The sequence below is a fragment of the Mus caroli genome, chromosome 12, assembly GCF_900094665.2.
Source record: "Mus caroli chromosome 12, CAROLI_EIJ_v1.1, whole genome shotgun sequence".
NCBI classification, from domain to species: Eukaryota; Metazoa; Chordata; class Mammalia; order Rodentia; family Muridae; genus Mus; species Mus caroli.
The window spans coordinates 46,575,593-46,592,120 of NC_034581.1; the positions used below are offsets into that span (position 1 = coordinate 46,575,593).

Below are 16,528 nucleotides of genomic sequence, written 5' to 3' on the forward strand. Positions count from 1 at the left end.
CAATTGATGGCACTGTTGTGAGGAGACTTCGGAGCTATGGCCTCGAGAGCAGAAGTGAGTTGTGAGGGGTGGGCGTTGAGGGTGATGTCCACTTCTGATCCCAGTTTGTTTTCAGATCTGGCAAGATATAGGTGATTTTGACAGCATACTGAAAGCAAATTGTTGTGGGTTGTCCTGATGCTGTTTGATTTCTGATATTAATTCTGCTTCCTCAAGAGGGACCGGATGAACAGTAGATCACGTACTCAAGTGATCTCATGTGAACCTTCTCCCCATTTACTGGTCAATAATGGCTAGAGCCTGTGATTAGGCAGCAGAGGTGAAAGGTGGGACAGGAGGTCTTTGAGAGTGGGAACAGAAAAAGAGAAATATGAGAAGGGAAGGAGAGAGGATGGAGGAGGGAGGGAGGGGAGGGGGAGGAGGAAACGAAGATGGTACAGAACCACATGGCCAGGAGAAACTACAAGTAACAAAGGGTCTCATAGCTGGGAAATAAGTTAGTATAGTGCTAGTTCTGCCCAACCTAGGCTTATCGCTTATAAATATAACTAGATTGTGTGGTTTTTATTCGGGATTATTGGGGTTGGAAATTACTGCAACAGCAAATACCGGAAGGGAACTGAGTCACTCCAATCTGTCTACCCACCATGCTCTCTCCACCATGATATCCATGGTGGAGAATAAACCCTTCCTCCCTTAAGTTGCCTCTATAAGGTGTTTGGTCAGGAATAAGAAAAGTAACTAATGCCACACACCCCTTCCAGACTTGTAGCCCTAAGGGTCCCAGAATGTCCATTCTGTCACATACCCACACCTTTACCTGGAAATTAGCATGGATGCCACCACACACATTCTTTTTTTTTTTTTAATTACATATTTTCCTCAATTACATTTCCAATGCTATCCCAAAAGTCCCCCATACCGCCCCCCACTTCCCTACCCTCCCATTCCCATTCTTTTGGCCCTGGCATTCCCCTATATTGGGGCATATAAAGTTTGCAAGTCCAATGGGCCTCTCTTTCCAGTGATGGCCGACTAGGCCATCTTTCGATACATATGCAGCTAGAGACAAGAGCTCCGGGGTACTGGTTAGTTCATCATGTTGTTCCAACTATAGGGTTGCAGATCCCTTTAGCTCCTTGGGTACTTTCTCTAGCTTCTCCATTGGGAGCCCTGTGATACATCCAATAGCTGACTGTGAGCATCCACTCCTGTGTTTGCTAGGCCCCTGCATAGTCTCACAAGAGACAGCTATCTTTGGGTCCTTTCAGCAAAATCTTGCTAGTGTATGCAATGGTGTCAGCGTTTAGAAGCTGATTATGGGATGGATCCCTGGATACGGCAGTCTCTAGATGGTCCATCCTTTCATCACAGCTCCAAACTTTGTCTCTGTAACTCCTTCCATGGGTGTTTTGTTCCCAATTCTAAGAAGGGGCACAGTGTCCACATTTTGGTCTTCATTCTTCTTGAGTTTCATGCGTTTAACAAATTGTATCTTATATCTTGGGTATCCTAAGTTTTGGGCTAATATCCACTTATCAGTGAATACATATTGTGTGAGTTCCTTTGTGATTGTGTTACCTCACTCAAGATGATGCCCTCCAGGTCCATCCATTTGGCTAGGAATTTCATAAATTCATTCTTTTTAATAGCTGAGTAGTACTCCATTGTGTAAATGTACCATAATTTCTGTATCCATTCCTCTGTTGAGGGACATCTGGGTTTTTTCCAGCTTCTGGCTATTATAAATAGGGCTGCTATGAACATAGTGGAGCATGTGTCCTTCTTACCGGTTGGGACATCTTCTGGATATATGCCCAGAAGAGGTATTGCTGGATCCTCCGGTAGTACTATGTCCAATTTTCTGAGGAACCGCCAGACTGATTTCCAGAGTGGTTGTACAAGCTTGCAATCCCACCAACAATGACGGAGTGTTCCTCTTTCTCCACATCCCCGCCAGCATCTGCTGTCACCTGAATTTTTGATCTTAGCCATTCTGACTGGTGTGAGGTGGAATCTCAGGGTTGTTTTGATTTGCATTTCCCTGATGATTAAGGATGTTGAACATTTTTTCAGGTGCTTCTCTGCCATTTTGTATTCTTCAGGTGAGAATTCTTTGTTCAATTCTGAGCCCCATTTTTTAATGGGGTTATTTGACTTTCTGGAGTCCACCTTCTTGAGTTCCTTATATATATTGGATATTAGACCCTTATCTGATTTAGGATAGGTAAAGATCCTTTCCCAATCTGTTGGTGGTTTTTTTGTCTTATTGATGGTGTCTTTTGCCTTGCAGAAGCTTTGCAGTTTCATGAGGTCCCACTTGTCAATTCTCGATCTTACAGCACAAGCCATTGCTGTTCTATTCAAGAATTTTTCCCCTGGCACACATTCTTACCCTCCTTAAGCTGTCCAGCTCTAGAGGGACTTGAAGACTGATCCAAACTTTGCAAACATTACAAACCTTACATGCTCTGATAAAGTTTTCCGTGGCTAAATCCTTGATGTCTTTATTTTCATCAAGGGTAGCCTTCAACTTACCTCAAATAATAGCATACCATTCTAGTCTATGCCCCATCAATACCATAGAGCAGATGTTTATTTGACAAATTAAAATCTGAATTCTTAACCCAGGTTTTTCTTGAGAACGAGATAGGCTTTGCCCACCACAGAGAAGTCTACCAAGAATAAATATTGGGTTCATTCAATTTTTATTTACTTTCCAGTCTTTCTTAATCTGGACTAGCTATGATATTAAGGTCATGGGATAAAAGTAATTTGTTTTAATTGATAGACACTCTCCTGTAAGAACTAAGAGTGTAAGAATTTTCTGGGGATAAAGCCCTTAAAATACTTAATAATATTTGTTTATGTGGTATTAGCCTCTAAAGAACAAAGCATATGCCTTGTATCTTAATTGGCAAAAGCACGGTAACATTAATATTGTGACAGTGTGGTTGTGTTAGTACTGTATAAAATGATCACAAATCAAATACTTTATTAAAAGTTAGTTACACTTTACCTGAAAGAATTTTACCTATAATAATAATGTTACAGTTTAAATACTTAAGATACTCTCTTAAAAGTTTTCTCATTCAACCACCTTGGTATATGCATGTATGTTTTCGAGATTAATTCATATTTCAAATGAGGGCTTCGATGACAGTGCCTTTAATATAGTTTCACATTCTAATATTTTTCCAAACTCTCAACCACTCCTATTTCGAAGCAAACCCTCTCAGGATGCCCGCTGGTTGCTCTGGAAAGCAGTGTCCAGGGTGGACTTTGTAATGTAAGAGCTATGTCTGAGAAAGTAAGGGAAGATGGGTTTGGGCTGTGTTTATACGTGCTACACAAAAGGCAGAGGACAAGCCAGTTACCCAGATCAAAGGCTTTGATATCAGAGAATAAGCAGTGAAGCTTAAGTGCAGAGCTGAAGTCACCCTTGGCAGCCATTGAGGAGTTACTCAATCAATACTACCACAGAACCCAGGCTCCCTTGACCCACAGCCGAGGTAAACAGACTCCAGGTCGCCAGCAGTCTGTTTCAGAAAACACCTTACAAGCATGTTCAGCTTAAAGAAGGCAAACTGAGGCACAGTGCACCGACAGAGCTAGCCCCTGAGGCCAGAGTTCCCACCCCCTCCAGTCACCGATCCCAACCCAGTGCCTCACTCCAGCCTACCCCCTCCCTGCTCCAACACTTGATATGTGTTGAATACACTCAGTGGTTCTCAACATGTTTTTTCCTTACAGTTCTTTATTAGCAACATTCATTTAGGTTTTGGACTCTTGTCAAATGCAATGTGAATGGAGAGCAGATGCCTTTTCTGAACTCAACAGAACAAGAGGAGAGTCACAGAGCCCATCTTGCCACAATCAAAACTAGTGCTTACAACAACACCCACTGCTGGTGACAGGCTGTGTGGAACTGGGCCAATGCTGATCTAGCAAGAGATGCCAACTCAGTGAGTCAGAAAAATGTTTCAGATGTGCCAGGTCGCTCCGAAATCCCCATCAGGTCCTGGGTAGAATAATTGCCGTGTTCCCCATAAGCAAGGAACCAAGATGAGAAAACACAACATCGCTGGGACAGCGTGTATCGTTCGCATCCTAGCTGGCAGCAAGGCCCGCTGCTTTGAAAAGGGTACCACGGGCTGCCTGAAAGGCTAAGGTGGCTGGCAGCAATTCAAAAACACAAGATGGAGGGAGAAGCAATTGTGGGAAGGAATTCAAGGCGGACAAAAGGATTAACAGCAAAAGGATGCAGGGTGTTCAGGGATGGGTGGTTGTGGTTTACCGTGGGTTTAGCAACACTGACGTGTTTTTATGAATATTTACAAGAACATTTGGAAGCTGTGTCTTGCCCACACAGCCTCCGCCCCCAACACTCTTGGTAGAAACTGCACCATATTTAATGAGGCTGGGGATGGGAGGGAAAACGAGGCCTTCTTTGGCTCCCAGATTGGGGTCTCTTTGCCTGGTTGCCAGGACTCCCAGGAGGCAAATAGTCACTGAAAGAAAGTTTAGACAAGACAATCTAGGCCTGAGTACTAAGGAAGCCTAGTAATTAAAAGGCATAAAGAAGGAAAAATGGTGTTTAGAAGATAAGAAAAGAGTGAAAACCGAATCTCTGGAAAAAGAGTCATTGTGATGGCTTGTTCTGGTCTTCGGTTAGAGAAGAGATTTTGACCAGTCACTAAAACAGTTGTTTACAAAACCACATCAATTCTCGGTTCTTGAGAGTGGGTCAGCAGGGCTGTTCCCTTTCCCTCCTAAGTCTTCCCTGGCTTCAATTCAACCCACCTCTTCATCCATCAGAAGGGTCTGCTTTTCTTATTGATTTTGTCCATTCCCTTGCAGCACGTTACAAGGTCTGTACTGAACGAAAGAGTGACACCCTGGAGCAGAATTCTGACCTGCCCTGCCTGCGTTCTCATCGAAGGGAGAAAGTTGTGTTGGCTCTTTAAATCTCAGTTTCACCCAATTGTACAGCCAAACTGAAAGCAGCTAAGAATCAACAGAGATAAGGCAAGGCACGCAGTGAGGGCTCCAGCACTGTGCAGTCACTTTGTATATGATCGGTACAGTCGCTCATCATACATTTGTCTTCTCATGGGCTGAAAGCAGACTTTTAATTGATAGCAGACACAGAAACACCTAATGTGGTGGTTTGCATTAGAATGCACCCCCCCACCCCCATACACTCATATAGTTCAATGCTAAGGTACCAAGGAGTGGAACTGTTTGAAAGGATCAGAAAGAATGGGAGGTGTGGTCTTGTTGGAGTAGATGTGTCACTGGGGGTGGGCCTTGAAGTTTCAAAGCCCATGCCAGGCCCAGTATCTCTATATCTCTATCTATATATATGTACCCCCTCCTCTCTGTCCCTATGGATCAGAATATAACTACAGCTACAGCACCATGCATGCTACCATGTTCCTGATAGGCTCCTGACAGGATAACAACGAACCTCCTCAAACTATAGGCAAGCCCGCATTTAAATGCTTTCTTGTTATAAGAGTTGCCTTGGTAATGGTGTTCCTTAACAGCAATAGGCCGGTGACTAAACCAACTAGCTGAACTACCAGCAACTAGAACAAGCCTCTGGCAGAATTGTGTTGTCTTCAGCCATGATGGTCTTCAGCCTGTTTCTATTAAAGCTGGATCTTTGGGGCTGGAGAGATGACTCAATGGTTAAGAACCCCTAGTGTGCTTCCAGAGGACCAGAGCTCAGTTTGCAGCACCCTTATCAACAAGCAGCTCACAGCTTCTTGTGTCCAGTGCCAGGGGATCTGATGCCTCTGGCCTCCAAGGGCACCTGCGCTCATTTGCGCGCGCGCACACACAAACATAGACACACACACACACACACACACACACACTTGAAGAAAGTCCAGATCTTTGCTGAGTATACAGGTCTACACAAAAGCACTTGCTTAGAAAGCATGAGGCCCTAGGTTTAATTCTGGGGTGATGCTCTTGAATTAATTATATATTTCTTATATTTGCTTGCTCACGGCCTTCTCTGCATCTCTTTCTTTGGCTCTGTTCAGGCTCTTTTAAATAAATATAAATAGTTCCTTAGCCAAGCTGTCTCACACCAAGGGAGTATGTCCTTCTCTGTTTGCTTGTTGTCTTCCTCTCAGGCTTCTCTCTGAGGTTTGATCTTGACTCTCCAAGGTGTACACACTGGTGCTCTCCCCAGCTGGAGCTTGCTTCCTCCATCTCTCACACATCTCTGTTTCCCTCTGCGGTGGCAGCACTTTTCTGGGAAGGTATTCAGAAAGCCAGTTTCTGAACATTTATGTACCAAACAAGAAAATATCAATTCAGTTTGTATTCATTTGTAAATATGGTGAGTAATTCTAAGTTGAAATAATATTTTTCCAGAGATTTTAGTTTAACAGTGGTTCCTTGCCCTTAAAGGTCCACAGTGGGCTGCCTTTTGAGTCTTCAGTGATCTTGTTTGTCTCCTCAAAAACATTAAGGAGCCTGACTCCTAATGCTCTGGGGTATCAAGGTGTTACCATGAGAGTTCTGTTTTAGGGTGGCTGTGGTTTGGTTTGGTTTGGTTTGGTTTGGTTTGGTTTGGTTTGGTTTGGTTTGGTTTTAGTTTTCAGGCAATTTTCAATCTTAAAATGCACATCCTTCCATTTAGAGAAATTTTGTCTTTTGCAATGGCTAAACTACCATTTTCTGTTTTCCCTTTTGAATTTATATGTATGTGGGCATCTTAAACGTAATCTTCAGTTTTGTTTCATTTATCTTTGCTTTTTCATTTCCTGGTCTAATTCTATTTTCTAGGATATGCTTTCAATTTTGTCCTTTCAATTCTTAATTTTTAAAATATTTCTTTTTCTTAATTAATATGAGTGTTTCCTTCCTGGTCTTTAAAAATAAGTATCCTTTCTGGTTTTATTCTTTCTTTCAAACGAGATTACAATATACCTTTTTTCCATTCCTTATTCTGTTGCATTTCCTCTTCAATTCCTTAGCTCATTTGTTTGCTTGTTCATTGGTTAATCTGTTAAGCCATAATATTTGATCTGCATCAGACACTGTCCTCAAATCTTTATCTACAGATATCTGAGTGAGGATAGAATGCTGAACTGGAAGACTAGCTGGCTTGTACACTTTTCTCTGAAGCAATTAAATAGAAATTCAGACTTCTTCAGACAATTCTCCAAGGGCCAGTGCCCATAGTAGGCCTTTCTCTGGAGCTGGCCTTGAATCTGATTGATTCGGATACACTTGGCAACCGGCCTGTCACGTTTCCAGACCACCTTTCTGTTGTCAATCAGTACCTTACCCTAGCATTCTGCTGTGTCTGGTATGGCCACACTGAACTCTCTGATTCAGCTTAATAAATCAATCACACCATCACATTATATCTACATTTAATCGATTTATCATTCCCTCCTCTTTTAAAAAAATGTGATAGGAAGACTCTCCCATGTGTGTCTACTCACATCTGATATGATCTGAACACAGCTATGGAATGTGGAAGTTCATCACCATTTATATTCACTTTTATGTTGCCATTGACACTGTATACATTCATCATGGTCTTCTTTTAAAGATTTAAATTGAATTTTGAATTTGTGTGTATGTGTACGTAAGGGGTGTGTGTGTGTGTGTGTGTGTGTGTGTGTAAGGTGTGTGTGGGGAGGTGACCTCAGTTGCAGAGACATCAGACCCCCTAGATCTGGAGTTATAAGAAGTTGTGAGCCGCCTGACATGGGTGCTGAGAACTGAACTCGGGTCTCACAGAACAGACTGACTGAGCTCATGGGTGCTGAGAACTGAACTCGGGTCTCACAGAACAGACTGACTGAGCTCTTTACTGCTAAAGCATCTCTCTAGCTCCATATATATTCATATTCTTCATTCCAAGTTCCTCATTGCTTACCAAATTACTGGCCTTTGAGAGTTCTAATGTGCCTTCTACTCCTGTGATGAACACCAGGACCAAAGCAACACAGGGGGAGAGAGGGTTCATTTCATCTTACACCTCCCAAATTACACTCCATCTCCAACAGAGTCAGAGCAAGGGCTTTAAGCAGGAACCTTGAGGCAGGAGCTGAGGCAGAGACCACAAGACAACAGTGCTTACTGGACTGCTCTGCATGGCTTATTCAGTATACTTCCTTACAAACAACAGGACTCCTTGGCAGGAGTGTGACAATCACACTCACTCATGGTAACTTGAATCTTCCCAGATCAACCATTAATCCAGAAAATGCCCCCACAGACACACCCCCAGGGGAATGTAAAGGAGGCATTTTCTCAGCTAAGTTCCCTTTTCCTAGGTTATCTAGTTTGTGTCAAGTGGACAAAGACTAACCAGCACAGAACCCAAAATCTTTCCATGAAAATATGTTTGACTTGCACCTCCATTATAATACAAGGAGGGTTTACATAAAGGAATAAGGAAAGATTGGGGGGGGAGCAGGATGTTTGCATATAAGTCAAATGAATTTTAGGTTGCTGGTCATATTTAGCTCTACTAGGTTAATAATCACCCCCCACACTCCCTCCAAAAACAAAAGCAAAAACAAAAAGCAGAGAAAAACAACTTCTCACTTTTCCAAAACATACGTTTAACATTTGTATTTTTATGTATGGCTTATAATAGTTGAGCCATTTGACTATAATTAATAGAGGCCCTTCCACTCTTAAGCAAGAAATAGATGCATAATAGTAGGTAGTACCTTGTGAAACTGTTGGGAGGGCTGGAAAAACAAGCCTGAGGCTAGTGACCTAAATAAAGGCATGTCAAGGGCATGGCCTAAGAAGTAACCTCCCACTCTATCACCTCTGTTGTTGGTTCCCCTGGAAACCTCTGATTTCTCCTCAGAGATGAACATTGGTAATGCAAACCAACAAAAGACAAGCTGCTTCATCTTGATGCTCATTTCTGAGCCAATTCACTCAGATAATCTGTGTTCTAGTTTAAAAAGTAGACTGGAGGGCTCAGGGAATGGCTCAACCAGGAAAGCACCTTCTATGCAAGCATGAAGACCTGAATTTGCAACCCCAGAATCCATGTCAGAAACCCAAATAGTGGTGCATCCCTGTAATCTCAGCACTGGGCAGGTAGTAGAAAAAGATAGACAGATTCCTGAAGCTCATACCTAATCTAATGAAAAACTTCAGGCTTATTAAGTGACTCTGAAAAAGAAAGAAAAAGGTGTGTAATAGCTTTTTCACTCTATATGTACAGACAGACACACATGTGCACACACTCTCAAGAACACACAAATGCTCACACACAAGCACACATACATGCATACCTACACTAACAAGTATATGATCCACATACATACATTCTCAGGACAGTGCACACAGCACAGCACATACACATACCAAAATGTATGTATTGTAGAATCAGTAAACAATTAGGATAATAGTTGTATTTATAAATGCTTTTAAAGTTGGAATTTTTATGTTTTCTGTATAGAAACTAAGACTTAAAACATTATCTCCATTCTCTTTAACAGAAACTCTAAGTAGTCTTCCAGTGCTTTACAATTTTTCTTTTCCTTTTTCCTTTTGATTTATATCATTTTCTTAGCTTTATTAATTTATAACTGATAATGTAATGGACTGCACACTGAGGCATGTTATCTGATGTATTTTATGCATAGATATATAATTATAGACACCCCTATGAAACTATTACCATAAAGAGATCTACCCATCTGACCCAAAGATTTCTCTTACTACCTTATTCCCAGGAGATTGCAAGTCTGGTTTTTTTTTGGAGTGGTAAATTATTTTCATTTTTCCACAATTTTGTGTAAGTGAAATTACATAGTATGTTAGCTTTTCTCTGATGTGATAAAATGCATGAGAAAAGTCATGGAAAGGAAAGATGGTTACAGAGACTCATGGTGTCATGGATTACACTTCATTGTGTCTTGGCCATTCAGGGAAGACATAGTAAAGAAAAGCTGTTCATCTTATGGTCCTCAGGAAACAGAGAGAAGCAAGGTGGGGCCAGAGCCAACATATGCCTTTCAAAGTCATTCCCTAGTGACCTGCTTTCTTCCAACCACACTCAGTATGAAAATCTGTATTACTCAGGACTCTCTAGAGTAACAGAACATATAAAATGAATAAATATAAATGGGGTATATTAAAATGATTTACAGTCTGCAATCCAGCTAATTCAATGATGGCTGGATATGACAGAAAAAGTCCAAGAACCCAGTAGTTCATCAGTCTACAAGCCTGCATGTCTCTGCTGGCCTTCTGTTGATGCTGGAATCCTGAAGAAGTAGGCTCTAATGCCAGTGAAGAAATGATGTGCTAGCAAGGCGAGGGTACACAAGCAAAGAACAAAAGTTTCCTTCCTCTATGTCCTTACATAGGCTTCCAGAAGAAGGTGTGGTGTATCTTTCTGCTTCAAGATCTGGATCAAAGGCATGTGTCTTCCTACTGCAAATGTCTGAACTAGAAGTAGATTCACCCACTTCAAACAAAGCAAAAAAATCTCTCACAGGTGTGTCCATTTCTGTACTGTAGTTCATTCCAGAACTAGTCAAGCTGGCAACAGACAATAGCCCTCACCACCTCATTTCACATGAATTCACCAACAGATTAGCTCCTTGATGAAGTTAGAGTCCCCATGATACTAGCACTACTCAGTAACTGCCCATTAGAGACCAAGTCTTCAGCTCATGAGCCTTCTTGAGGCATACTCAAGATTCAGACTAAAATATATACCATATGATTTTTATTTGTCATAATTTTGAGATTAATTCATGAAGTTTCATACAGTTTATTCTTCCATTCCTCAATATTATACCACTGTATAGATACAGCATATTTCATAATTCTTTTCATTTGTTAATAGATATTTGTATCGTTTCTGGATTAAAGCTACATATTAAAGCTCCTACACATATCTATGTGCATAGTAAAGGTGATACACATTTTGTGCCAGGAAGTGGGGCACTGTTGTAGCAAATACCTCAAAATGTAGAAGCAGCTTTGGAATAGGTGATGGGTAGAACTGGGAAGACATTCAAGACAACTGCCATGGTTAGTAGAGGTATATACATCAATGATGATTCCATGAGGCCTCAGAAGCAAATGAACTGGGGGAGAGTTGGTCCTAATTGTAAAGTAGAACAGATGAGTGTAGAAAGTAAAACTTGTAAATAATGAATACAGATATGCCAGTGGAGGACTAATACTCAATATATACAAAATCAAGAAGTTAGACTCCAGAGAACCAAATAACCATATTTAAAAATGGGGTACAGAGCTAAACAAAGATTTCTCAAGTGAGGAATACTGAATGGCTGAGAAGCACCTAAAGAAATGTTCAACATCCTTAGTCATCAGGGAAATGCAAATCAAAACAACCCTGAGATTCCACCTCACACCAGTCAGAATGGCTTAGAACAAAAACTCAGGTGACAGCAGATACTGGAGAGGATGTGGAGAAAGAGGAACACTCCTCCATTGCTGGTGGGACTGCAAGCTGGAACAACCACTCTGGAAATCAGTTTAGCAGTTCCTCAGAAAATTGGACATAGTACTACCTGAGAACCCACTAATACCACTCCTGGGCATATACCCAGAAGACTCTCCAACATGTAATAAGGACACATGCTCCACGATGCTCATAGCAGCCTTATTTATAGTAGCCAGGAGCTGGAAAGAACCCAGATGTTTCTCAACAGAAGAATAGATACAGAAAATGTGGTACATTTACACATGATGTACTACTCAGCTATTAAAAGCAATGAATTTATGAAATTCGTAGGCAAATGGATGGAACTAGAAAATATCTTCCTGAATAAGGTAAACCAATCACAAAAGAACACACATGATATGCACTCACTGATAAGTGGATATTAGCCCAGAAGCTTGGAATACCCAAGATACAATTCACAAACCACATGAAACTCAAGAAGAAGGAAGACTAAAGTGTGGATACTTCAATCCTTCTTAGAAGGGGGAACAAAATACTCATGGGAGAAGTTACAGGGACAAGGTGTGGAGCAGAAACTGAAGGAATGACCATCCCCACCTGGGGATCCACCCCATATACAATCACCAAACCCAGACACTTTGTGCATGCCAACAAGAGCTTGCTGACAGGCATGTTATAGCTGTCTCCTGGGAGGCTCCACCAGTGCCTGTGGGTGTTCACAGCCAACCATTGGACTGAGCACAGGGTTTCCAATGAAGGAGCTAGAGAAAGAACCCAAGGAGCAGAAGGGATTTGAGGCCCCATAGGAGGAACAACAATATGAACTAACCAGTACCCCCAGAGCTCCCTGGAACTAAGCCACCAACCAAAGAGTACACATGGTGGGACTCATGGCTCCAACTGCATATATAGCAGAGGATGGCCTAGTCAGTCATCAAGGGGAGGAGAGTCCCTTGGTCCTGTGAAGGCTCTATGTCCCAGTGTAGGGGAATGCCAGGCCCAAGCAGGAGTGGATGGATTGGTGAGCAGGGGAGGAGAGAGGAGATAGGGGGTTTTGGAGGAGAAACCAGGAAAGGGGGTAACATTTGAAATGTAAATAAAGAAAATATCTAATTTTAAGAAAAGGAAAATAAGTAAATAAATACATAAATAAATACAGATATGTAGTACATGGTGGTGTATTTTTTTATGTTTGTAGAGAAATACTCAAGTTCTTTTTTTACCCCTTCATGTAAAATACAAATATAGAGACATGTATTAAATGGGAAACTATTAAGCAAAAACAAACAAAAACAAGGAACTGGTGATTGCAGGTTTGGAAATTCTCATCTTGTCCAGGTAGCTATAGATGAGGTAGCATGTGACTGAACAGATATAGACATCTTAGTTGGCCAGAAGGGACAGTAGAAGATCCTCACTATGTCTCTGACCCGACAAATCCCAGAAACCCAGTAAGGTTGTTGAGAGTGCCATGGTGACAGAAAAACAGACACTAGGTGAAGTGAGCACAAGGAAATGAAGGATGTTACCTGAAATTAGGTACAGATGCTGAGGTCAGCATCAATGCCCAGAGAGTGTATATATATATATAGCCACAAATTACTGCTGTGAGGCCTTCATAACTAATGGAATCTTCTTTCCTAATGTTAAGCGCTGGACAGACCCCCGTGTCAGAGCACCTGTGATGTACTCTAGCAAATGCATCTTACTCGTGTGTGTGTGGGTGTGTGTGTGTGATAAGAGGATTCTGGAGTGAAGGCTCCCACTCTGGTCTCTTTTCACCGGGATTTTTGTATGTTTCCTGTTCTTAAGATCTAGAAAAGAAGAAAATGATAAGATTAACTTTTACTCATCTGACATTTTTGAAGAATTGTATTTTTTAAAAACTTTTTATTGATTCTTTGTGGGTTTCACATCATACAGCACCCCCAATCCCCACACTCATCTCCCTGTCCCCTCATATTTACCCTTGGTTCTTGCAACCTCTCCTCAAAAAAATAGTAAATATACACATAAACAAACAAACAGCATAGAAAACATCTTGTCGTGGAGGCTGAAGTGTGTCACAATGTGTCACACGGTATATCCCTCTGCTCACTGGCAAGTGTTCATTGCAATGAGTCATTGGTCTGCTTTGAAGTCTCTGGCTTCTAGGAAACCATCAATACTGGCTCCTCACAGGGACTGCTCCCAGTTATCCTGTTGTTGCTCTGTGTCAGGGAGATCCTACAGCTTTGGATCATCATGACTGGCCCTTTCATGCATCCCAAGCTCTCACAGATGACACGGATTTTGGGGTGGGCCAACTCACAGCCCTGGATCTGGCCCTGGGTGGTAGCTGACTGACCTGATCAGACGGCCAGCTCCCTTACCCACACTACCAGGACAAACTCTCTCTAGCACTGCTCCAGCTAGGCCCCCCAACTCTACCATTAGCAGGAGGCAGGGTCAGCAATCCTGTTCTCCTGCCTTTAGGGACAGCTCACCCAAACCCACCCCTCCAGAGCCAGCTCCACTCTCTTCCCAGTCAAGGTACAGTGCCCACTTTCCCAACTGCTGCAGCTTACAAAAGGTTGGACCAGTTCTTCTGCTCTCATCCCCTCTGGGCTGGCTCCATCTATGACTTTGCTATCAGGGCCAGCTCCACTGTGTTGCCCAGAAGAGGTGCAGGGCCTGCTCTCCCTAGTGCTACAGACATGGGGGTGGGAGAGAGCTCTCTGACTCTCATGCCCTTGGGGCTAGATCTCCCAGCTACAACAGATGGCAAGGGGTGGCGGGGGGGGGGGGAATAGGAAGAGCATTATCCCCCAACCCATGCCATCTCTCTGAGTGGCAAAGCCAGCTCTCCCTCACTCATACTCAATAATGAAAATTCAGTGCTAACCTGGGTGACTTAAATCCTATCAAGAAAGAAAAAAAAAAAAAAAAAAAGACAGACTATAGAATTCAGGCAGGCTCAGTTGGTAGAACACTTGGCTAGAATGTCCAGGCCTAGGTCCAATTCCCAGTACCACAAAAGGCCTCTCCACAAAGGCCACCTCTACAGTGCTGCTTAGGTGAGGTACAGGACCCCCTCTCCTGAGGGCTGCAGCCAACAAGGGACAAGTCCAGTTTACCTGTTCTCATGACCCTGGGGCCAGGTTGCCCAACTACCACAGGTGGCGACATGGTGGTATTCTGGCTCTTAAATTTTTTCTGGCCCTTTTCCCACTCTGTTTCCTGAACCAGAGATGTAGATACAACCATCCAGGCTGGGTTCTGCGTGATTGATTGCTGTCTGTTTTACAACCAGTTGTGCTTTTCTATGATGGTCTTCATTAGCTAAAAGAAGAAAACAAAAGGCCTCTTTGATGATGATTCGTGTCTATACTTACCTGTTGATATAAGGATAATAAAAAAATAGATTATTGATGTAGCCCTTTGTTGCCTCTCAAGGATTAAAGGTAGGCTTCTATTGCTGAAGACACCTCATAATTAGGACACATAACTCAGGTGCCTCTAGCTGAATCAGATATGACTCTTTCCTACAGACTAGCTTCCCTGGTTCTGAAAAATACTATGCAAGCTGACAAGGCAGGGAAGCAGTTAAACAGCCTCCATGCCCTCACCCATATACCAGTGCACAAAGACACCTTTGGCATACAGTAGATCAAACTTGTGATCTAGGCGAGTCCAGGCCTCAGCAATGGCTGTGGTGTTGCTCAGCATGCACACAGCTCTCTGGACCTTGGCCAGGTCACCACCAGGTACCACAGTGGGAGGCTGGTAGTTAATGCCAACCTTGAAGCCAGTGGAGCACCAGTCCACAAACTGGATGGTACGCTTGGTCTTGATGGTGGCAATGGCAGCATTAACATCTTTGGGAACCACATCACCACGGTACAGCAGGCAGCAAGACATGTATTTACCATGGCGAGGGTCACATTTCACCATCTGGTTGACTGGCTCAAAGCAGACATTTGTGATCTCTGCTACAGAAAGCTGCTCATGGTAGGCTTTCTCAGCAGAGATGACAGGGGCATAACTGGACAGAGGGAAGTGGATTCGAGGGTACGGTACCAGGTTGGTCTGAAATTCTGTCAGATCAACATTCAGGGCCCCATCAAATCTGAGGGAAGTAGTGATGGAAGACACAATTTGACCTATCAACCTGTTTAGGTTAGTGTAGGTTGGGTGCTCACTGTCGAGGTTTCTACAACAGATATCATAGATGGCCTCATGGTCTACCATGAAGGCACAATCAGAGTGCTCCAGGGTGGTGTGGATGGTGAGGATGGAATTGTAGGGTTCAACCACAGCAGTGGAAACCTGGGGGGCTGGGTAAATAGAGAACTCCAGCTTGGACTTCTTTCCGTAATCCACAGAGAGCCGCTCCATCAGCAGGGAGGTGAAGCCAGAGCCATTTCCCCCACCAAAGCTGTGGAAAACCAAGAAGCCCTGGAGACCTGTGCACTGGTCAGCCAGCGTGTGAATCCTGTCCAGGACAAAATCAATGATCTCCTTGCCAATGGTGTAGTGGCCACGGGCATAGTTATTGGCAGCATCCTCCTTGTCTGTGATGAGCTGCTCAGGGTGGAAGAGCTGTCGGTAGGTGCGAACTTCATCGATGACTGTGGATTCCAGGTCTACGAACACTACCTGGGGCACATGCTTGCCAGCTCCTGTCTCACTGAAGAAGGTGTTGAAGGAGTCATCACCTCCCCCAATGGTCTTGTCACTTGGCATCTGGCCATCAGGCTGGATGCCATGTTCCAGGCAGTAGAGCTCCCAGCAGGCATTGCTGAACTGGACACCAGCCTGGCCAACATGGATGGAGATGCACTCACGCATAGTTGCTGCTTTGCAGCTGCCGGGAGGATGGTGGAGGCGAGGAGGACGTGTTGCTTCTTACAGCGCGACTCTTAGGCGGTGATGTAAGAGAACCTGAAGGTTGGTCTTAAATAGCAACAAAACAACAGAAAGCACACATGGAAACTGAACAATGCTCCAGTCAATGATAACTTGGTCAAGGAAGGAATAAAGAGGGCTGGGCGTGGTGGCACACGCCTTTAATCCTAGCACTTGGGAGGCAGAGGCAGGCAG

At 43.2% G+C, this 16,528-nt stretch overlaps 1 protein-coding gene and 1 pseudogene across 1 annotated transcript; both read right to left on the reverse strand.

The window, feature by feature from the left end:
* Positions 1 to 15,031: 15,031 nt before the first annotated feature.
* Positions 15,032 to 15,379, reverse strand: LOC115032795 (tubulin alpha chain). The gene has a single exon (XM_029484815.1). It carries the CDS (start codon positions 15,377 to 15,379, stop codon positions 15,032 to 15,034), a length of 348 nt encoding a protein of 115 aa, XP_029340675.1.
* Positions 15,347 to 16,276, reverse strand: LOC110307360 (annotated as a pseudogene).
* Between the last annotated feature and the right edge of the window lie 252 nt (positions 16,277 to 16,528).

Bases quoted from the DNA above. Each gene is read 5' to 3' on its own strand.
- LOC115032795 (XM_029484815.1), bottom strand. From the start codon at position 15,379: ATGGTGAAATGTGACCCTCGCCATGGTAAATACATGTCTTGCTGCCTG.